The 23068-nt window shown below is 35.9% G+C and overlaps 1 protein-coding gene across 2 annotated transcripts in view; it reads left to right on the forward strand.

Annotated features, from left to right (window-relative positions):
• The window catches only part of CDH2 (cadherin 2), a 211072-nt gene that overhangs the window by 140082 nt on the left and 47922 nt on the right, over window positions 1-23068 (forward strand). For both annotated transcript variants that reach the window (XM_069468503.1, XM_069468505.1), the window contains 5 exons: window positions 7283-7509; window positions 9213-9359; window positions 11399-11554; window positions 14380-14524; window positions 17317-17489. In XM_069468503.1, the coding sequence (XP_069324604.1) occupies window positions 7283-7509; window positions 9213-9359; window positions 11399-11554; window positions 14380-14524; window positions 17317-17489 (848 nt within the window). The remainder of the gene's footprint in view (window positions 1-7282; window positions 7510-9212; window positions 9360-11398; window positions 11555-14379; window positions 14525-17316; window positions 17490-23068) is intronic.

Genomic DNA, 23068 nt, shown 5'->3' on the forward strand with positions numbered 1-23068 from the left:
TTTTATAATAAAACATAAAAATTAGTTCACAAAAGTTAAAATATTTGAGATGATAACATAAATTATTCTCTTCTAGCTATATTGAAATATGCATGCACTACATTGTTATTTGCTATAAGTCACCTCACTGCGTAATAAAATACCAAAGTTTATTCTTAATTCTACATGAATTGATACAAAAATATGAATCTAAACAAATGGCTACAGCTTTATGCAAAGATAAGGGATTACTACTAATATATGCCAAAGTGTACAAGCTGTCCAAAAGACAATGATTTTTCAAGAGTTTATTAGCTAATAGAAAAATGGATTATGAGTGTGTTTGAATGTTACTCATTTTAGATTTTTTGAAGGAGAGTTATTCATTTGAAAAAAACAGCTTAGTGACCTGACATTTTGGAGCGCCTTAATGAACTTCATTGAAAATTGTGAAGGCTGTGTAAAAAATATTACATATATGGAGTTTATAGTTTTGAAGCAAAAATTCAACTTTGGAAAAAGGATAAAATGATTCACTTGTGATATTTAATTGGTGATACATTTTAAAATCTAAAAAAAAAATAAGACTCTTAGAGCAATACATGTGAATTGCTCTAAAACTTCTTTATTTGAAGTAAAGTTTTACTTATTATTTTGAAATATTTAATAGGAAAAATTTTGAAAAACATTTGCATTTCCACAAGGACTTTCAAGATTGCAATTGTCAATGTAAGAAAAAGAAGGACCGTGAAATGTAATAAATTTATCCCTCATTGATCATGCCAAGAAAGAACATTCTGGCATTTGGAGAAAAAGTGATAAATGGTGTGCTACCCTTTCCTCCTACCAACTTTTGTGAATAAAATTTTATTGATGATAATTATCAAGAATTTGATATTTCAGTAATTAAACTTGTTACAAAAAAGGAATTTCGTGAATGCAAGATCAAGTTTATCATTACAGATTTTAAAAAGTTAAAAGTGTTCTTCATGTTAAGTAGTTAATATATTCCCTAATATTCTGTATTTCATTTTTCTTATAAATATATGCTATAAAGAAAATGTAATGACTTTTTTCACCAAGCTCCACATAGATATTCCCAAACCATCTCTAAATTTATCCCATTGTTCATGTGTGAAAGGATTGGTAGGCCTTGGAATGGCTACTAAATTATTCTAGAAAAAAAAATTGTTTCTCAAATTGAAACTTAGAAAAGGCCTAGAGTAGCAAAAGAAAATCTAAGATTTTTCAGATTTATGAGCAAACCTGCTACGTGGTTACCATTCTCCATTGGAATCTATATATAAAAACACTGAGAAATACTGTTAAGACAGCTCCTCCCTACCTTCCTCCATTACGTGTCTTTATTAATAGATATTTAGTTCATTAATAAATATTACTCTATGCTTTTGGAAGGAGAACTTCATTTAACACTGTGAAACTATTTGTATTTTCCCAATATGGCTTCAAAAATAGCAAGTATTGTGGGAAAAAACAATACAAAGTCAAAGGCATATTTAGGCATGACAATACTTTAGTGTTCTCTTAAAATTGTTTCTAAATATGGTTTGATGTTTTACTTGAGCAAATATTATAAAGCATATGTAAGTATTTGCACATTTTCATTCATATGGTTTATGTAGTGCTATTAATGGCTAATACATTTAATATATAAGATCTGTGGTTTCCTGTTAATATTTTATGAGGATATTATGGCTTTATGGTTAACATTAATTTGAGATATTGCTTTAAGAGTAAAAAAGTACTTTAAAATAATTATTTCCCTGGTGTTTAATTTTATATTAATCATGTTAACAAAGTTTTATGTGGGCTAGAACACAGTAACTACATATCATGTATGGAAACTATGCAGTAGCTCTAATAATAAATTTCCTGTTTAATATTACGATGTTTTTAGCCACAATCATTTAATGGTATGTAGATTTGTTTTAAATATGATTAATCCAGTGGATCAAGCCTGTTCTTTCAGTTGTCTAAGGAAATGTATTTTCTTTTGTCCAATGTTATGGCAAAATAAATGTTTTAACGTAAGGAAGATCATTCTGTCGGAAAACCATTTTAAGTCAGGTTCTTTGATTATTTTTAAAATAATAGAATTCCATATACATATGTCTGATAATATAGCATGACTTTCATTAAACACCAACTCAGTATCTGCATACTTAGGTTAATTACGTAAAATTATTGATTCCATTATATTATCCAGCTCTGACAAATACCAGCTTGAGGCAATTCACTGGAAGTCATGTTTAGGAGAGATTGAGGGTATTGACAACTGGACAACTATCCATTTCCTTTCAGATATCTAACAATTAGCAGGTTCAACCATCATCTGTAAGGAAACATGTTATTTTTAATCAATGAACTTTATTTTTTTAGACCAATTCTATGTTTACAGAAAAATTGAGTGGAAATTAGTGTTTCATATATCTCCCTCACATCTACTGTTTCCCCTATTATTAACGTCTTGCAGTAGTGTTGTGCATTTGTTACAAATGACAAACCATTAATGATGCATTATTATTAACTTAAGTTGGACTTGAGTTAATAGAGTTCATTCTCTGTGTTGTACAGTTATGTGGATTTTGCCAAAAACATGTTATGTATTCACCATTATATAATGTCATATGGAATAGTTCCATTGCTAAGCGCATGTTTTAAGATAAATTTGTCATCAGCTCTTCTTGAAAGCCCATATATTAAAAGAAAGATAAAACTGCATCATGTTTTGAAAATTAAAAGTTAAAAATATTTTTCATGGCCAGGTGCAGCTCACACCTGTAATAGCACTTGAGGAGGATCACTTGAGGCAGGAGTTTGAGACCAGCTTGGGCAATAGCAAACCCATCTCTACAAAAAAACAGAAAAATTAGCTGCATGTGGTGGTATATGCCTGTAATCCCAGCTCCTTTGGGAGGCTAAAATGGGAGGATTGCTTGAGCCCAGGAGTTTGAGGTTGCAGTGATCTATGATGACGCCACTGCATTCCAGCCTTAGGAGATAAGAGTGAGACCCTGTCTCAAAAAAAAAAAAAATACACACACACACACACACACACACACACACATATGTATTGTTCATTATGTTACTCAGAGTTCTTTATCTATCATCCGTAAGGAAAGTGTTTAATAAAAACAGGTTGGTTCCAGTGAGCTATATATTTCTTCTTAAAAAAGTTAAATGTCCATGATATTTGCTTTATTTTCATCTTCAAAATTCAATTTTAAATCTAATTTTAATAATTAAACCATGTCTCTTTGATATCATTTTCTCCCTTCCAAATGGTTACTGTCCATCTTCATTTTTTTTTAACCTGAAAACTTTTTTTGAAAGACTATAAACTATAAATAAATCTAATTTATAAATTATAAATATATATATTAGTGGAGTAACTAAGATTCTATGACAGCAATTAATTTTCCACTTTTTTTCCCATTAACTATTAAGTTTCTCTTTAAAAAAAATCTTCTTGAGTAAGTTTTAGTGTTTGGTCCTAGGGCAGAGGTGAATCTTGTCAAATTTGAGAAAATATTCCTAGCTGCATCTAAGTCATACGTGAACAAGACAACAGGCAATACCAGTTGAGCAGTGGATAATAAATGGAATTCACATATTATCCATTGAAATGAGTAAGCTCTTTAATTTGTGTGACTTGAAAACAATAAAATACGGTTAACATTGACGAAGCCCATGACTGCAACCATGAGCCGGGCACTGTCCATGGATTACTTCACAACCACAGGATGGAGTCAGGACTAATATTTCACTGAGGAGAACTTTTTCAGTTGACAATTGACTTATTTTTATCTAAGGTATTGATTCCACTGGTTGAATGTACAAAGAGAATTATGTAACCCAACACATTTTGTTGAGCCTGAACAATGCCAAAAAAATTTTCCTTTTTTTTAATATTCAAGCAAATGAGAATTAGCATCTGTTTAAAAGCCCCCAGAATATAATAATAGATAGATTAAAGCAATTCATATTGGTTATAGGTTAGGGGCTGGGGTGCTAGAAAAACTAATCAACTTTAAAGGGCTGACCTTTATGCAGTTTCCTCCAAAGTGTTTTCTCTAGTGTGAGACTCTGTGAGGTCAACGTCTTCTCGTTCTTAGGATATGCAGTGACCCCTTGTAGAAAAAGGCTCATTTTTTCCTTCTGTGCAAATGCGTTTTTTTCAAAGGCCTCCTTCTTTCCCTCCCTAGCACTTCTGCCACCTGAATCCAGGTAGGTAACTGAGTGCCACATTAAGGGAACAGGACCCCACAGTACCGGCGAGTGCGAATCCTTCTGCCTGTCACACCCTCGCCCCACCTGAAGGGGCTCCAGCTACTGCCCTCTGTAGGACATTTAGGGAATTCTCTGATATAAGAATTCCCTTTTAATACATTTACTATGATACTCTCAGAGGTCTAAATTGGAATTATTCCCTTCACAAGCATTTATCAGGCCTCTTGGTTATTTCTTTAGTTTTATTGTCTCTTAAAGCTTTAGGTTTCAATAACGTAAGTCCTGAATTTAATTAGATTATTTAGCGCTTTTGTAGGGGGGAGAACAGCAAAGGAGTCAAATAGCCATGGGCATAGATGACTCTCTGAGTTTTTTTCTTATCTGTAGAACAGAAATAATGATTCCCACCCCAGGAGGTTATTGTTAAGGTTAACGTAGATAACATAATGCTGAGTGTTTTTTCCCAATGCCTTGCATTCCATAGATATTAATTCATTTTCTTCTACTACCAACAACCTAATACAAAGTCAAATCATTTGAAGTTCCTGGGTTTTTCTGTGGTTTTGTTGCTGCAAGTTGCTATAGTGGGCCTTGCATCCTTTTAAGTTTCCAATCTGTTTTCTAGTGTTCTGAAAAATTGTAAGGTATTACTGGATATTTAATGAGCATTTATACTTTCCCTGTCACTGTTAAGTGTCACAGGAAACAAAAGTACCAAGACTCACTCTCAGGAAGCCAAAGTTAGTTTATAGTCTGCTTAGGGAGAGAAGATCTAGTCACATTAAATTATTAATAAATTAGCATTATTTATTATAATAATAATTATAATAAAATAGTGTTAATATGTGTCAATGAATAGGAAATACAAAATTTAAATAAAATAAAAAATTCAGAGCAGTCCCAAATGAGGGCATAGGCTGGCATCATGTGAAGGGCGTGACAGTGGAGTCTTCCCCCAGAATGGCAGAGTGGCTCCAGGACTGTGGGGTGGAAGCTGGGTGAGTGTCCCACACAAAGCCACGGGGCTGGGGGTTGGGCAGCAGTAAGGTGGAGGAAATGACTGTGGAATCTGTCTCACTGGGCAGAATTTGTTTTAGAAAATGATGTAAGTAAAACTGAAGAGACTGGGTGACCAAGAATTAAGAGAGCATTGTACACTAGGTTAAAGAGTTGACGGATAATATTACAGATACTAATCGGGGAGGAGAAAATCACAGCAGAGGTCTAGTCTAGAGTGGGTGCACCATGACCAGGAGCTGGGGGGAAGACCACCACCAGGGGGCAGTTGCAACAATCCAGGTGTGAATGGATGAGGATTCAGCTAGAGGGGTAAAAGTTAACAAAACAGTGTGCAAAAGAGCGTATATTTTTTTTCTGATTCAGATGACAGGTTTTTAAGTATCATGAATTCGTTTCGTGATATAAAAAAGGTACTTTTTATACAAAAAGATGGCAAAAGTCTTCCATTTTGATTTCTCAGCGGGCTTCCAAAAAACAATTTTACTTTTCATTTTGCTGTCTTTAATAAAAGATTAAGTAGTAGATGGCATTGCTCCATTTTTTACTTTTAAACCACACTGCACTGGAAGATGGGATAATTAAATGTCTTTTGGTATATTTCTACTCCAAAGAAAAATATTTTGATTTAACATAATTTAGTTGGAGGTACAACTTTTATGTTCATTTTGAAATGATTGAAATATGAAATATGTTATGGCATTATATGGAAAATAATATATTCAGTAGTTAAAGTATCTTATTACTTTTATCAAGGACTTTATAGTAACTAAGGGAAATAGTGTATGTGTTATTTGGCTGTGATCTTATGCATGTTTCAGTGAATTTTTACTAATGAAAGCAAAAGAACTGTTATAAGCTCATATATAGGTTGAGGAGGGTTCATAAAACTTGACTGAGATCCTTGAGAAATGCAAAAGGTGTGTATGATTATGTTTTGTAATGTGTGCCTATTACTGCATTCCAAAGAATATCCTGTGTAATCGTGGTGAGGATATATAGCATTAGATGTTTACAGAAATAAAAAATTGTTTTTTATTTGGTCTCTGCTATTTCCATAGAATTTTCTTCAAAAAAGAATGATTAAGGATTTCAATGGAAATAGTCTTCCTTAGAGAATATTTTTATTTTTATTATTTTGTCTTGAATATGTCTAGTTCCGCATAAGTACATGGTTTAGCTTTCATTTTATTATCTGTTGGGAAATAAGCTGCACAGCGTTTAAGAAAGTGTTAATTTTTAAAATTTAAAGTCACTGCATGTAAGATAGAGATAAGACACTTTGATTCTTCTACTCTTAAGCCATAGATTTTTTCAGTTTAAAATTTATTTTGAGGTTCATCTTTATTTTCGTTTGTTTGAAAATTTATAAAGTTGTTAGTTGCTTAATAGAACTATCATAATGACCAGGAGGTATAGAAATTGCAAATTATTCACCTTTTAATTGACATAAGGTCTTACAATTCTAGAGCATGGTAGGCATTCAACATTAGTAATTGCATCGCTTTCTTCCTTTAAGCATTTATTCCAAAAATTATATATTAAGACCCTGTGTCAGGAAATGTGTGCAGGGTATACAAGATAAGTAAGAATATTTATTTGCCCTGGAGTACTTCACCCAGTGAGTGTCAGGCATGGCTAAGAAACTAAGGTAGTACAGTTGACATTGCTACATAAAGACTGGGAACAGTGGGTTTGTTTTACCTTCAGTGACTTTGGAGCTGGTACTGAGGCCTTTGGAAGGGAATGGGAAGCAGTATCAGTGAAAGGTGTCAGTGAAACACACCCAAGGTCCCAGTGTTAGGGCAGTGTGAAAAGCAGGGGAAGCTATGAAGCAAGGAGATGCTGAGCCATCACTCAGAACTACCACCTGGCATTCTATAGAATGAAAATGCCTGTGACAATATGAAAATAAAACGTCTGTGTTTCATGCTACTGCATTTTATCTTTTCACCTAAGCAGGATATAGGTTTAGGTGTTAGTTGTTTTTGCCTTTTTATTCTAATTAAATGGATGCCTTTATTATCTTTTACAGTGAAGTTTAGCAACTGCAATGGAAAAAGAAAAGTCCAGTATGAAAGCAGTGAACCAGCAGATTTTAAGGTGGATGAAGACGGCATGGTGTATGCCGTGAGAAGCTTTCCACTCTCTTCTGAGCATTCCAAGTTCCTCATATACGCCCAAGACAAAGAGACCCAGGAAAAGTGGCAAGTGGCTGTAAAATTGAGCCTCAAGCCAACCTTAACAGAGGAAGCAGTGAAGGTATAGTATCTAAATATGGCATTGGGGCTGTTGCTTAACAAGCAGATTTATACAGTTTGAACTAAATATATACTTTGCTTCACATCACATTAATGGATGGCCAATATTTGAATTTTTAGCACCTCTAGTCATTTAACAGTATTTTGTTGTATTTTTAATCCTAATGATACTTAGACTAAATATATTTTAAGCAACCAGAAATTGCATTTGAAAGGTTTGTTTATACTTTGAGATTTATAACTTAGTCTAAATTAGAAGTAGTTGTTTGTTTTAAATTTCTTAGAAGCTTTACAAGCTGTTAAATATAACCACAAAATAAACAATTCTTTGCAAGATGTCATCGGTCAAATTTATTAGATGAGAAGAACAGATTTACAGTAGTAACTGAAAAGCATTTCTGGCAGTGAGTATTGAGATTTTGTCTTTTCCCTTAATAATCAAATCGAGGGGCATGAATTATTTATACCACCAATATGACTTTTAGGAATGATACACTCCCTCTGGTGGAAGCTACTATGAGCCAAGATAAAATAAATGAGGTATATTTCTAACAGAGTACCATTCAATTCAATTCAACAAACATTTATTGAGCACTTATATTGTATAAGTCACTATGTTAGAAATTTTAAATAAAATATGATAACTTCTTCAGTAAAAGTATTGTAATATTATTTTCTGAATAATTTAATTCTTTTAGTTAATTCAAAACAAATATGTGGGAACATACACATATATTTTTAAGTCCATGATTTTATGAACTGTGACTATTGCATTTTGTATATTGTACTGTGAGAAATAGAAACACAAGTGTTCATTCCTTGTATTTAATTTTAAGTGTGATATACACACCCCAAATCAAATGTGAATGAATATATCTAAGGAAAATATATAATTTCTCTCGTATTCCAGTTTTGGGGTTTCATTATGTGAAATATAATTTGTTAATCTATTAGCTGTTAGGGTAGCCGTGTCATTTGGGTAATATAATGTGAGAAACTGGTAACTAATGGAGTGAAAAGATGCTTTTGTTGTTGATGCACTGTGTCCCAGCAAACTAGCTTGGATATTTGCACTGAAGCAGCAAGAGCTAATGGCTAAAATGTCTACAGATAGATGGAGAAACAGAAGAAAATGTTGACATCCAGCAGAGATTAATACCTAATGTGCAAAGTGGGTCATCTATAGCATCCATCATGGCTGACATAGGTTTAGAATAATTACAGCATTAATTCTGTGGGATTTAATAGGCTCATAAATATTTGAGACATTCCTTCGCAGTATGTATTAAACTTCTCTTGGAATTCAAATTATATTTTAGCACATCAAGTTCTAAATTTAATGTACAGTAGCACATTACCTGAACTGTGGTTTTAGACTAATGAGAAATGTAGAAAAGGGTACTATTAAATTTTGCTCAGCATTAACTACTATCTAAGGAGGTTTATAGAAACGGCAAGTAGTTTATGCAGTTGAGTCATATAATAAATTGTTTAGAATGCACTTTTTCAATGCACAGTGTTACCCCAGCATTTTATGGTGTTTTCTATTGTTTTAATAAGGAGACAAGGAAAGATCCTCCAGACTCATATTTTGTTCATAATAAACTGTGATTCCTACGTTTTCAAGTATTCGTTAATATTGACGTACTTTCAGAAAATGTTTTTCCCAGTACTCAGGAGTGTCTTGTGTGTTTTAATGCTAAGGAATCACCAGAAGTTGAAGAAATAGTATTTCCCAGGCAAGTGGCTAAGCACAATGGCTACCTACAGAGACAGAAGAGAGACTGGGTCATCCCGCCAATCAACTTGCCAGAAAACTCCAGAGGCCCTTTCCCTCAAGAGCTCGTCAGGGTAGGGTGGCACAATTTTAACTGTTTCCATGGCATGTGGCAAATGTATGTTAGAAATAGTTTCGTCTGTTTTTTTTTTTTTTTTTTTTTTTTACAAAGTGGAGTTTATGACATGTATGCACTAAAAAAAAAATTCTCTATAGATAGAATTTCTGCTATAACAAGCCTCTTCACATTTTCCTTTGTTATCTCTTGGATGGTTTATAAGTAGAACTCTCTGTAGGTCTTGGGCACTGTGGATGGTAAAGCTTGTTCAGTTTGTGAACACAGAAGCCCTGACACCAAGGAGCATTCCTATCCATACCATCCCCACGCTAACAGCACGCATGTACCTAAGCTTCCCTGTCTGAAAGCTGGGCTGTCCGTGATGATCTGTCCCCAGACAGCTTTGGGGCCAAAGAAAAAGTAAAGGGCAATTATTGCTAAAAATGCCAACACCAAGTGCATTTGAAAGTTTTTTAAGGAAAAAAATAACCTCTGATACCATTAACAGAATCCCTAGGGCAGTGCAAAACCATAGGCCTTCAAATCTGAGAAGTAAGTTTTTTGCTTCTCAGATATATATCATCAAATACAAAAAAAAATTACAGATATTTTTTGCATGTTTAGTAAAATTAGCAACCCATCATTTATTATAAAAGGACAATAAGGCAAAGTTTTTGTATTCCCGTTTATTAAAATATAAATGTTTCTCGACACCAATTGGACATCAGACTGAGGTGGGGGGTGGGGGAGAGGATGGGGGTATGCCTACACAATGAGTGCATTGCGCACCGTTTGGGGAGTGGTAACACTTGAAGGTGCTGACTCGGGAAAGGGGGGGTGGGGAAAAAAATATGAAACTATTGTTTTTAACTTGCACTGTTCACTTAATAATTTATCATGAATATTTCCCATATTATTTCATATCATTGTACAAGAAATAATGTATACATTATGAGGACATACTATATCTAACAAGAAAAAAAAATTAATTTGGTTGAAATATACAAAAAAAAAAATATAAATGTTTCTTTATATGGTTATTTTATCATTCCAACACATACCGAAAGCTGTTTTTTTAATAAGCCACTTATTTGTGTTGTATATTCTGTCTTAATGCACAGTATAATTCAGTTTAACAGTGAACATAGCCCCCAAATAAAGGTGCTTTCTCAATGGAGTGTGGGGAAAAAAGAGAATTTATACCTTAACTTAAGAAAAACCATAACTAGACTCTATTAAAGAATTACATATAAGTACCTAATAAGTAAAGGTCTCTTATTCTTACCCCTAAGCAGTATTGCTCAGTCCACACTATCTCTGTGCCTGCATTCTTCCCCTTCCATAGCCTGTTCTCCCTCCTGTGACTGCTCATACATGGACTTAATTTTCCTGAGAGTAGTTGCATTTGGAAAAGGCAGTGAGCCTATAATGGATATAATGTTTGAGAGTACAAAAATATTTTTTGAAATCCTCTCTTGTATGCTGTATTATTAATGAAGAATTTTAGTATTAGGTGCCACCTTAAAATGAGATGGAAAGCTTTGGTTGTAATAAATAGCGTTAGCACAATGCAAGCACAGAAATCTGACATCCAGGCTCAATCATAATATTAGAATTCCATTAGAGGATATTTTACACTACGGTTAGACAATGATTTCTTGTTGTAACTGATGCAAAAAGGTAAACAACATTTATTATAATTAAATTGGACACCTGGTACTATGTTAAATAGTCTAACCTAGAAACTCCCAGGGTAGAATTTGATTGTTTAAATACTGACACTCTTAAATTGTGACTTTTTGCACTGCACCTAGTGAGTATTCTTTTAGATGTTAATGTTGCCCCCAGTCTTTCTGGTGTTGGATGACATCTCTTTTGAAGCCTATCGCCAAGAAGCAAAGAGGAAGAGCAGGTACTGGGAGAGTGTGAGTGGTTTTCTGGGAAGAGATGGTGTAAGTCTGGAACTGAAAAAGAACATGGAGTGCGGCTTGCCCCGTCTTTGATAATGAGCTCATTTAGTCTCTCGTTTAATGTGATTGTTTTCTTGATCCTCAGATCAGGTCTGATAGAGATAAAAACCTTTCACTGCGGTACAGCGTGACGGGGCCAGGAGCTGACCAGCCTCCAACTGGTATCTTCATTATCAACCCCATCTCAGGTCAGCTGTCCGTGACAAAGCCCCTGGACCGCGAGCTGATAGCCCGGTTTCATGTAAGATTCCAACCAGCTGAGAATTCTCTGTGTTAATACTCTACGAATCCTAAATGTCTGCAGAGTTTACCATTGCCTCTTACATAAGTCTGAAAGCCTTAATACTGAGAGTTTTAAGAAATACCTTTGTATGTAGCCTTTTGGGTTTATTTGAATAATTTTATTGTTTTTATAGAATTGATGAATGCTCTTGATAAAAAAAAAAAATAGTGCCCAGAATGAACAAAGAAGAAAGTGAAATTGCCTAAAATCTCATTACTCTTTACATGTTGATACTTGCCTTAAGCATATGTCTAAGAACACATTTTTATGAATGTGGTCACTGTTGTGTGTAAAATATATAGAGATCACAACATTGTTAGTGGATACATAGTATTCCAATCAAAGTGAACTCCCTATTCCTATGTGATGTTGAATTTTCTTTTGGATTCTTTATCTTTTTCTCTTATTGTTGTTAAGAACCGTGTATCTATTAGGGATGTTAGTACAGTTTGTCTGATATTTTTTCTTCCGTTGTAATTTTTGCCATTGTATACCATAGTTTTTGTACTGAATAATTCATTTGTTTAAATTCATACATTCTGGCTTTCCAGAGATGTTGATTAAAGCCTTCCCTACTCCAAGACCTCAATTTCCCCAATTTTATCCATTGTATTTACTTTTTTACATTTAAATTTTTTAATCTCTGTGGACTTATTTTATTATTTTTAATTTTAATTTTATTTTATTTCATTTTTATTTATTTATTTATTTTTTTGAGAAAAGAGTCTCAATCCATTGCCAGGGCTATAGTGCAGTGGTATCATAGCTCACTGCAACCTCAAACTCCTGGGCTCAAGCAGTTCTCCTGCCTCAGCCTCCTGAGTACCTGGGCCTACAGCCGTGTGCCTCCATGCCCGGCTGATTTTTCTATTTTTAGTAGAGATGGGATCTCACTGTGTAGCTCAGGCTGGTCTTAAACTCCTGGCCACAAGCAATCCTCCCACCTCAGCCTCCCAGAGTGCTCAGATTACAGGTGTGAGCCACCATGCCCAGGTTAGTTATTTTAATAAAAGGAGAACTAGATATAGCCGCAATTTGTTCTTTGTTTATGGCCAGCCTGTTGTCCCAGCAGCATGTATTGAATTAGTTGTCCCATTGATTTGTCATGGACACTTAGTCATTAAAACTTTTATCCCACATGTGCTTGTGTTTGTTTCTAGACTCTTATTTTGCCCATTGATATATTTGTTGAATTCTTGCACTCGTACAAGCTTTTAAAATTATTGAATTTTTTAACTATAATAGATTCCCCTAGACCTAATCAGACAAATAAGCATATGAGAAATTTAAAATAGTTTTAAGCACTGAGTATTATTGAACACTCCCTCCTCTCAAAGGCTTTGATTACTTCATCAGCCCGTTCTTTTAAAATCCTTGAAAGAACAGGTTATTTGAATGCCTTTTGTATTGTTCTAAATCACAGAGAAAGAAGTAAATCTTCCAAACCTTTTACAAAGACAACATAGCATTAATAGGGAAACTTGATAAAGGTAGCTTACAATAGACCAAGCTTTCTTTTAGACTACTCTCTAATTTATGAATATAAATAAAATTAATACAGAAAAAACTTCAATATCTCTTCCTATATGAGTTTTTACTATCTGAACTCCTGTGCTTAAAACTCTGCAAATAAATAAATTCAGGTCAGTTTGGGGGTAAACTATTGTTCTCCAAATGCTTTTTTACTTGCACAGTAAAAGAGCAATACCCGTAACAAAATAGAATTAATTGCAGAATTGCAAGTATTAAAGTTCAGTATTCAGATTCAGTATTTTGTATAAGTGTAATTAAGGTTCAGTATTAAGAATCTATTAATATAATATAAAGTATTAAATAAATCCAGGAGGAAAAGATTATCTCTAAAGGTATTGAAAGGCAATAACATTGTTTCATGAGTTTAATGACCTCTAAACAAAAAAAAAATATGTTGAAGCTTCTTTAACTTGATAGAGCATACCCAACAGAAACCAGCAGCCAGCATCAGACTTGGGAAAACCGTAGAAGCATTCCATTTAAAAATGTGCAATCCAACGGAACACTACACAGACATTGAAAAGAATGAAATAGATCTCTATGGGCTGCATGAAAAAATTTTGAGTGATGAGTGATTATATTTATTTAAGAAGGAAAACAAGATAAAATTCCTAAAAGAGTACCTATGAAACCTGAGAACTGGGGCTGGGGAGAGGAACAGCTATCTTATATATATGCATGTATTGTTAATGTTTATGAGTAACTTTTACCATTAAGAAAAAACAAATGTTTAAAAATTTCCTGTGTGCATTTAACTCTTTCTAGATTTTTTCTGTTCTCTTGATCTCTATGACTATTCTATGTTAGTCTCATATTTTTAATTACCCTGACTCTGTCTCCTCTACTGGTTTAGCAAAAGGATTTTGGAGCTGGACAGAACTGGTTTTGGACCTGAGTTCTGTCAGCAGAGAACAGTGACCTTCATAAGCCGTAGCCCTTCTGAAGCTCAATTTCCTCATCTTCAGTTGCTGACAGTTTCTGCCCCACTCTTGTATGTGGATTAAATGAGTTAAAATCCACTGTGCTCTGAGCATAATGCCTTCTATGTAGTAGATGGTGGCTTTTTGCTCTTATACCTACCCTAGCTACATGGACTTGAGCTAACTTAGATTTGGATGGGAAGAACAGCTTTTGTCTTTCAGCTGTTATTAAGTTTATTCTTGCTATTTTAATAGCACTGTGATTGTATATATTATCTTCTCACAGACACAAATCTGTTAAACACTTTTATCTTCTAATTACTTTTGCAGTTGAGGGCACATGCAGTAGATATTAATGGAAATCAAGTGGAGAACCCCATTGACATTGTCATCAATGTTATTGATATGAATGACAACAGACCTGAGTTCCTACACCAGGTCTGGAACGGCACAGTTCCTGAGGGATCCAAGCCTGGTAAGTTTGAAGATAATAATCTGGAGATGACTTGAGGAAGTGTAGTGTAGCTGGCACTATTAGATAAGCCAGAAAAAGAAGAAATCATCTGAATCATTTCATGTCATTTTCTTTGATTCATAATGCTTTTGGGGAAAAAGGAAGGTAACTTAGGGAAAAAACTGATTGACATGAGAAAAACAGAAAAATATACTTCTTACCCCCCACGGTGATTTTTCCCACCTTTGAAAAAAAAGTGCACTACAATATTTGATTCTACGCTATAGAATCTACAGGATTCTTTCATTCTTCTTTAGTTGATACAGTCAGTGCAGCTTGAAAGGAAGTCCCAGAGACTAGAGGCTTTCTGTGTATAAACTACAGATTTGATCATAGGAGACATAGCGGGCATTAAACAATACTGGGAATCCTTAAAGATACCTGGTGTTCCTGGGACCAGGTGGTGAAGTAAAACCAAAAGCAAGGACGGGGCTGGGTGGCAGCTGTGATTGCTGCCCTCTAGCTCTGCTGGTGAGTGACTTTTAGGGTGGCTCTTATGTTCCCTGCAGCCCTCTCTCTTCCACCAGCATGATGGAAAGTGCCCCGGCCTAGAAACAGCACTTGCTGAAAGTCTGACCCCACTGTAAAGTGATATCTGACCAAGATTTTAGGTTCTCACTGAAAACACTGTAGACTTCAGTCAGAGTACAATGGCCAGACCAGAAACGCCTACTTAGTTTGAAAAACTAGTGGACAAGACAGTCAGTTGGTTTAGAGATGGTAAAATTAAATGTTTGGCCAACCTTCCTGTGATGAGTTGGTATTTTAGAGAGATTGGGTTAGCTATTTTTTTTTTTTTTTGTATTTAAAAAAGCCTCAACATTTAAAATTGTACTACATAATACTTTTGTCATCTATATGAGTTTGCATAGCTCCCTTATGCATACGTCAACTTATAGCTATAACAAACTATGCCTTAAATGCATATATTTTTTTTTTTTTTTGGTCCAAGCGCACTTCTCTTCATCTTCAGAAAAGACACAGCTCTGGGGCGAGGGGCAGCTGGAGTGGGGACCGGGGCTGTGCCGGAAGTTTAGCCTCCCTGGCTCCTTCCCTTCTGAGTCACGTTTTCAGAGTAGCTTTCATCAGTGTTTTAAAACACGGTAAAATTGAAGCAAGTTAAACATATCCTTACTAAAACACAAGTCTTACGCAAATATTGCAAAGATAGATAAACATGGGGCTTTTTTGGCTGAGGAAGTTTTTTTGTTTTTTTTTTAATCATTTCTTTCCTTTGTTTTCTCTATCACTTCAAACTTTATAAAAATACTGCTTCCCAAAAGTTGTTAAAAATAAATGATTAAAGCTATATTTGTTTTACATTTGACCATAAATTTCCATATAAGTCCCCCATAAACAAAAGACTCTCGTGCCCTGGTTGGATGGGTCTGTTAAAAATAAATAAATAAATAAAGACAGGCTCTCAGTGATCACTAGAAGTAAAGACACTTTTTGAGTGTATTTCCTGTGATGCTTCTGTAAGTTTGAAAATATAGTTCTAGGCAAGGTTTGATGATGCAATGAATCCAGCTAAACTGTGTTGTGATCAGTATTTTGGCTCAAGGTTCTGAAACATACTTTTTTGTTTTAACTGTACATTCGTTCATGCAACAAATTTTTATAAAGCATGGGCTGTGTGTTAGGCCCTGTTCTGGCCCTGTGGGTACAGCAGCGGCAAGCTAGTCCCTGCCCTGTTGGAGCTTAAATTTTAGTAGGGGGAAGGAAATTAAAAAAAAAAAAAAAAGCAAACAGCCAAATACACAAAGAAAGTTTTGAAAAATAAGGATGTAAGGATGGCACATAATCAAAAAAGGTGAATTGTTTAGAGAGACAAGTTTTAGAAAGAGATTTGAGTAATTTGAAGAAGCCCTGCTTACTTCTGAGCCCCAAGTATAACATGTAGAGAGAACAGCCTATGTGCAGAGGCTCTAAACTAGAACTGAGCTTAGAAAGCACTCAAGAGGAAGATAGGAAATAGAAAATTTTGTAAATCAGTTCTTAAAAGGATCCCAGAGAACAGGCCATCCTAAATAGTAACTATTTCTCACTCTACTTCTAAATTACAGTTCGGCTAGCTGGTTTGAACTAATTTGATCCTAATACCTTCTAGATTTCTTTTCCAAAATATCTAATAAATTGAAGTCCCTAAGTTGGTTACAATGTTCTTTTAATCTCTGAGGAAATAATGAAGCACAATGCCAAATCTCTATTCAATGTACCGAAACAGTAATGCATGAAATGGTTTCTTATGACCTGAGGAAATGGAGTCCGCCTCGTTACGCACACAGCCGACTTTCCGAAAGGGACGGAGGCGCTAGGGAGAATCACAGGCAGCACGTCATTTTAGATGTTATCGCACAGCGGAAGAAAATATGACAGAGGGAGGGAATCGGCAGCCATAAAATATGTTTCTGAGGGTCTCAGCATTACCTGCTATTTGCATTTTATATAAATTAAGGTCTGCCATGAACCTTTTTGGAATCATAAAATGAATTTGTCTTCTAAGTTATGGAAAAATGGAATCTTCATACATATGTATATGGTATCATTTTCCTTTTAAGTATCTCTAGACCATGTTTTATATTTTTTGGAGTACTGTTCTTATCAGTAGGGTTTTTAATCAAGTCTAAATGATTTAAAATGTTTGTTTTGAAAAACACAAATAAGACATCCCAAAACAGTAAGTGTACCTGCTTTTTAGGGCACCCCGAAATGAAGGGTAACCATTCATTCTCCATGTACACTGTCTCTAGGAACATACGTGATGACCGTAACTGCGATTGACGCTGACGACCCAAATGCCCTCAATGGGATGTTGAGGTACAGAATTGTGTCTCAGGCTCCAAGCACCCCTTCACCCAACATGTTTACAATCAACAATGAGACGGGGGATATTATCACAGTGGCAGCTGGACTTGATCGAGAAGTAAGCCAACCAAAAACTGTATTTGAATTTGTTTTTATTCTTAAAGGTGCACAGTCTCACGTACACTTTATCTCCAGGTAATAGTATGTACACAATATTATTCAAATGCTAATAATTTTCATTAAGAAATCTATGGTACGATTTTCTACAGAACTTCAGGCTGGTTAAATAATGTATGTATACCCATCATTCATTGCTAGCCTATGTCATATTTAATGGGATAATTGACTAAGTTAAACCAATACTCTGTGATATCTAATTTTGAAAATCCTTAACATTTCCCTGGTGTTCCCTTATTGTCAAAGGTTTTTGTGTGGAATTAATTAAAAATCATGGCAAAATGACATGTGCATAAACTTGGGGTAATTTTTAACACTTGTATTTTTAGGAGGCTGCAAATAACATGGATGAGTTTAGGGTTTTTTGTAGCCCCTGTGGATAGGCTGATATAGTGCACAGATCATGTCCTTTATTAGAACTAGTCCCTTAACTAAGGTTAATTTACTTAGACTTCAACAGTAGTAACTACATTAATTCTGCTGACAAGCATTTTAAAATGCAAAGAAACACACTTCTGATATAATACTTTCTTAAAAAGGCATAAAATGTTGAAGGCATTGAAAGACTATGTAGTGTCACAGTCTGAAAGGGAAGGGATACTTTGGTTAAGTCCAGCTGGTTCGTCCCAATGTGACAGTCCTCAACTCAGTGAGCTTCTGTGTACCTCTGTGTTATTGTTCATATGAGTTCTTCCAAGAGTGCCTTGCACCTTTTTTTTTTTTTTTTTTTTTTTAGATCTTGGACCTTCCAGTTTTTCAGGTTCTGATTTAAGCTCTGTTTATATCCTTTCCTGAAAAGTCCAGTCCTAATGAAGCTTTTATTCTCTATTCTTTCCTGACCATTTTCTTATAGATTGTCAAGGTCATTATTTTGACCACCATAATCATTGTTTGAATGAACTATCAAAGTGCCAACTCACAAAGATTCGTGCATTGTACATTGCTAGCTGAGCCAGCTTTTACTGTAATGAGACTTCTGATTATATATGTCAAAAGGAAACATTATAGCCACTGCAATAAAATATTATTGACAAGGATTTTAGGAGTTGGTTTTTTCAACGCTTTATTTGTCATAGTAGCATTCACTTGAATTGAATCGAAGAAAACAGTACCATTGCAATTAATTATATACACAAGATAGTGTTAGAAGCACTACAGTAAAGTAATATGAGCTAATCAAGATGACTTTATTCTGAGCTGAAAGCCTTACTTTGGAGTTAGATGTATGCCCATGACATTAAACCTATTAACTTCTTCCAGGTGTCAGTGATTCTTTTTTAGGAATGTTTTGCATCAGAGATTGTCGAAATTGTTTAGTTTTTGCAGTATACTTTTAGTTTAGTGATATTTGGAACATGTATGTCTTTTTGCCTCTTCATTACTGTATGAAATGCTATTTTTATATGCCAATAAACTCAGCGTGAATGCCGTAATTTATTTGAGAATATGGGGTAATTTTCAATATTCTCTCTTGAGTGCCAGGTTGCTCACATACCAAGTAGATTTAGCTCATTTCATAATCCTAATATTTCTCTTTCATTCACACTGTCATTGTGAGATACAAAAATTGGGCTTCATCCTGTTTTTATATAGTAATACTCCTGTCACATTTAGACTGGCTGTTTTATGGCAAGAAAGAGACAGGGAGAATTAATCATAGTTTTTACTAAAGCAGACCAACCTGTTAGAAAGTCAGAGACCATATTTAGTGTAGAGGATGAAAGGCTGCAATGAGGCCATAGTCGTGGTTAAGTTTATCTTCCAGTGGTTGCAGAAGCTATTCACTACCCCTTGATGAAACTAATACAGAAATGGATTTGAAACTAAAGAATTATGGATTAGATACAGTGTGAGAAATAGCTTCTTGACAGTGAAATTATTAAACACAACAATGAATTACTAGGGAAATTATGGAAAACTTTCCTTTTCTAAAAGTCATTTAACATACAAAAAATGTATCTATCTCAGATGGTTTATGGTAATTCTTCCTGAGGCCGGGGATAAATTACTTTGACTTTTTCAGGCCTCTTGCAGGCTTGAAATTCTTTTATTTCTATTAGAATTCATAGTTTCCTTTCTGTCAAAAGTAATTTTAGTCGTCGTTCTCCCAGGATGTATGACACCTTTAAGTGATTGAACTCCTAATCATCAAAATGCTTACCGGGATTCAGCTTTTTATTTTTCTTTAATCTGCAAGTTTAAAAAAATATCAATTCTTCAGGTTCTCCAGGCCTAAAGCCGTATCCACCACATTATCCAGTCTTCGATTTTTTTAATCTCTGTCTTACTTCATGTCACGTGACTTGGCGGTGGCTATTTCTGGCATTTTCTTCTTCTTTTTCAGCCTTTTCCCTCCCTGTCCATCTGCCCTTTTTGCACAGGACGGCTGATAAGTCCCCCCTGCTTCCCCAGGTTTGAGTTCTGGCTCTCCCTGTTATGTGCTGTTTGACCTTCAGTATATTAATCAGGAACCTCAGCTCCCAAATCTGTAAATGGGGAGAGTAATAGTTTATTACCTGCCTCTCGGGATGACGGCAACAGAACGTGTTGCCACGATGCACAAAGCATTCTGCACGGTACCCCGTGAATAGGAGCCATCGTTTTCCCCACTGCCATCACAAATGGCAGCATCAGCATCTCCGGATTGAACACTATCCCTTTATTCTTCTTCATAAGAAGAAAGAATTATTCTTCCTGTTTTCCAAGCTTAATAATCCTTTGACTTGTACCCTCAACTCCTAGTTCTATTCTGAAGGAATGTTCTATTTTCTGTTGTGTCTCCATTCTCCCCTCTCTACGGGTTCCTTCGTGATCTACAAACACACTGAGTCTTCCCTGTGGTAAAATGGCTGGCCATGCCCCATAGGATGAAGTCAGAGCTCTTTCGTGTGGCATTCCGGACCCTCTGCGACCTTGGTCTCAAAGCCTTCACTAGCCTAACCCTCCAGAATTCCTGGCCTCCCACTTACAGCCAAATAGCACCCAACCACTCCTAGCACCACCTACAATTCCTTGTACAATAGACGTTTTCTAATCTTCTGTTCCTCTTTCCTCTGCCTAAATGTTCCTTTCCCATTCCTATATGATAAGTTAATCCTCACCCTTTGAGAGCCAGTTCTCAGCCCCTTCTCTGGGCATGCACAGTAGTCTCTGCGAGGCTCTCTACATACAAAGAATACAGTACATAGACATTATAGCTCGATTCCTAGTCTCAACACGTCCAGTGGGGCAGATGTTCCTTATCTTTTTACCCTGAACATGAACCCTGAAGAAATGTTCACGTTATGAGACTTTCTCCTTCAGTTCAGCATCAGACTTCTCCGAAGGGCAGCCCAGACTCACTGCCCAGCTCCCACTCCTTCATCGTCTGTTTGAAATCTGGCTTCCTGCCTGCGTCCTCCACTCAAGATGTGCGCATGCTGCACATACACAGTACTCTGACTTTCTTAGAGGGCACTTATAGTGGAATGATTAATGATACAGATTCTCAACTCAGGGAAACCTGGGTTTAAGCCTTGTCTCTGCCACTCATGGCTGGGTGTCCAAGGCAAGTTTCCTGACCTTCCTAAGCCTCAGTTTCCTCATCTGTGAAATGGTGATTCAAAACACCCTCTTTATAGGATTATTGTGAGAATTAAGTAAGATAGTGTATAGTGCTTAGCACTGTGCCTGTTGCATAATGCTCAATCTCAATGAAAGTTACTGTTTTTTACTATCAAAGCGGTTAGAACAGTATTAGTGTACAATAAGCATGCAAAAAAAAAATTCTAGACTACAAATTTACAAGGTGGGTAGTACTTTCAGCCCCATTTCACAGATGAGGGAACTGGGGCTTAGCAGTGCTTCCCTACTATGTTCTGGTGACATTATCACTCAACTGTCTATCCCCTAACCCAGTCTATCCAAAAGCAAATCTGTCATCTGCCAAAATCTGTGATTTATGACGAATTTCCTATTTCATGTTATCAGTACCCTCCCCCCATTTCCCAAGGTTATGGACTAATTGCTTTTACCATGCACTGCTATCCATCCACCCCCAATTTGTTTAATCATCAAGCTCTTCTCTGTTTACCCCCAAAGTATCTCTTGCATTTATTCTACCCCCCTAGGCTTAGAGGGCTAGTTGCAGTGCCCCTATCAAAGCTTCCTTGCATCTCTTCTTGTTCCCCTTACTACAGTTGCATGGTACATTCGGTCCTGTGGTCCACTACTCTCTAGTCCTTCATGTAATGAAAGCAAGGCCGTATTTGGTTTTGTTCACTAGTTTTTCCAAGTAAATACGACACTGCCTGGCATGCAGTAGACATTCAGTAAACCTGTGCCAAATGAATGACTGAATATTCTCCACTCCTCATTTACTGGTATCACTCTAGTCCATCGTTTCAAAAGTGTGCTACATGACATGTATAATAATTTTAATTAGTACATGCAGAGAAGTTTCTAGGACAAGAGAGCGCAGCGTTTTAGATCCTACTCCATCGAGTAGAGACTGACAGAGTCCAAGAATTGTATATTATTTAGTTTTTACTGTTACATTTATGGCAAGTGCTGCTAGCACCATTTGTGACACTTTTACAATAAATTCATTTAAGGTTTAAAAAAGGGGGTTAATGTCAAGATAAATAGGAAGTGACTCATGGCATAGAAATATGAGGATATGGCAGAATTGGGAAGATTATATATGAATCACTGCAGTTTAGGAAATAGTGAGCTAGTTTATGCTCCCAGCATATGTTTTAATAAGTAAATTATAGCTACCCATGAAATTAAAATTTGTTTTTTTCCTCAACCTGAGATGATTTTTATAAGGCAATGCAAGACCCAAGGTTTCTCATCCTTTCATCTCTACAGCCACAAAATCAAAAGTATTTATTGCTTGATTACTCTGTGTCAGGCACCAATGCTGTATAGCAGCAACACAAATATGAACCAAGGGTGGTGGGGATGGCTGTGTGTGTGTGTGTGTGTGTGCGCACGCACACGCCCATGTGTGGAATGGAGCAAGGACAGACATACAACTGACACCAGCCATATAAACTATAAACAGTGACAGGGGTGTGTTGTGAGGGCACAGTCCTGAGGACCACAACAGCTCTACCTCTAGGACTTTCAGATGTCATCTCTGAGTGACTTTAAGCTGCCTGTTGGCCAGGTTCAGACTGAAAGAAGGATATTCTAGGCAAGGATTTCTCAACCATGACACTCTTAACATCTTGGTTTGGAAAATTGTTTGTTGTGGGGGCCTGTCCTGTGCATCACAGGACATTTAGCAGCATCCCTGGCCTCAGCCCGTTAGATATAGGTAGAATTCCTAGTTGTGGTGACCAAAAATGTCCCATGGTGGGGCAAAATCACCCCCGTTGAGAGCCACTGGTCTGGGCAGAAGGAAATGCCACATGCAATGACGCAGGGTCATGACAGGGCATTTGAAGATAAATTCAAAAAGCTCCAGGGGGTGGCATATGGCAGGAGTCCCCAACCTTCTTGGCACCAGGGACCGGTTTCATGGAAGACAATTTT

Source organism: Eulemur rufifrons, chromosome 5 (assembly GCF_041146395.1).
Source record: "Eulemur rufifrons isolate Redbay chromosome 5, OSU_ERuf_1, whole genome shotgun sequence".
In the NCBI taxonomy this organism is placed as follows: Eukaryota; Metazoa; Chordata; class Mammalia; order Primates; family Lemuridae; genus Eulemur; species Eulemur rufifrons.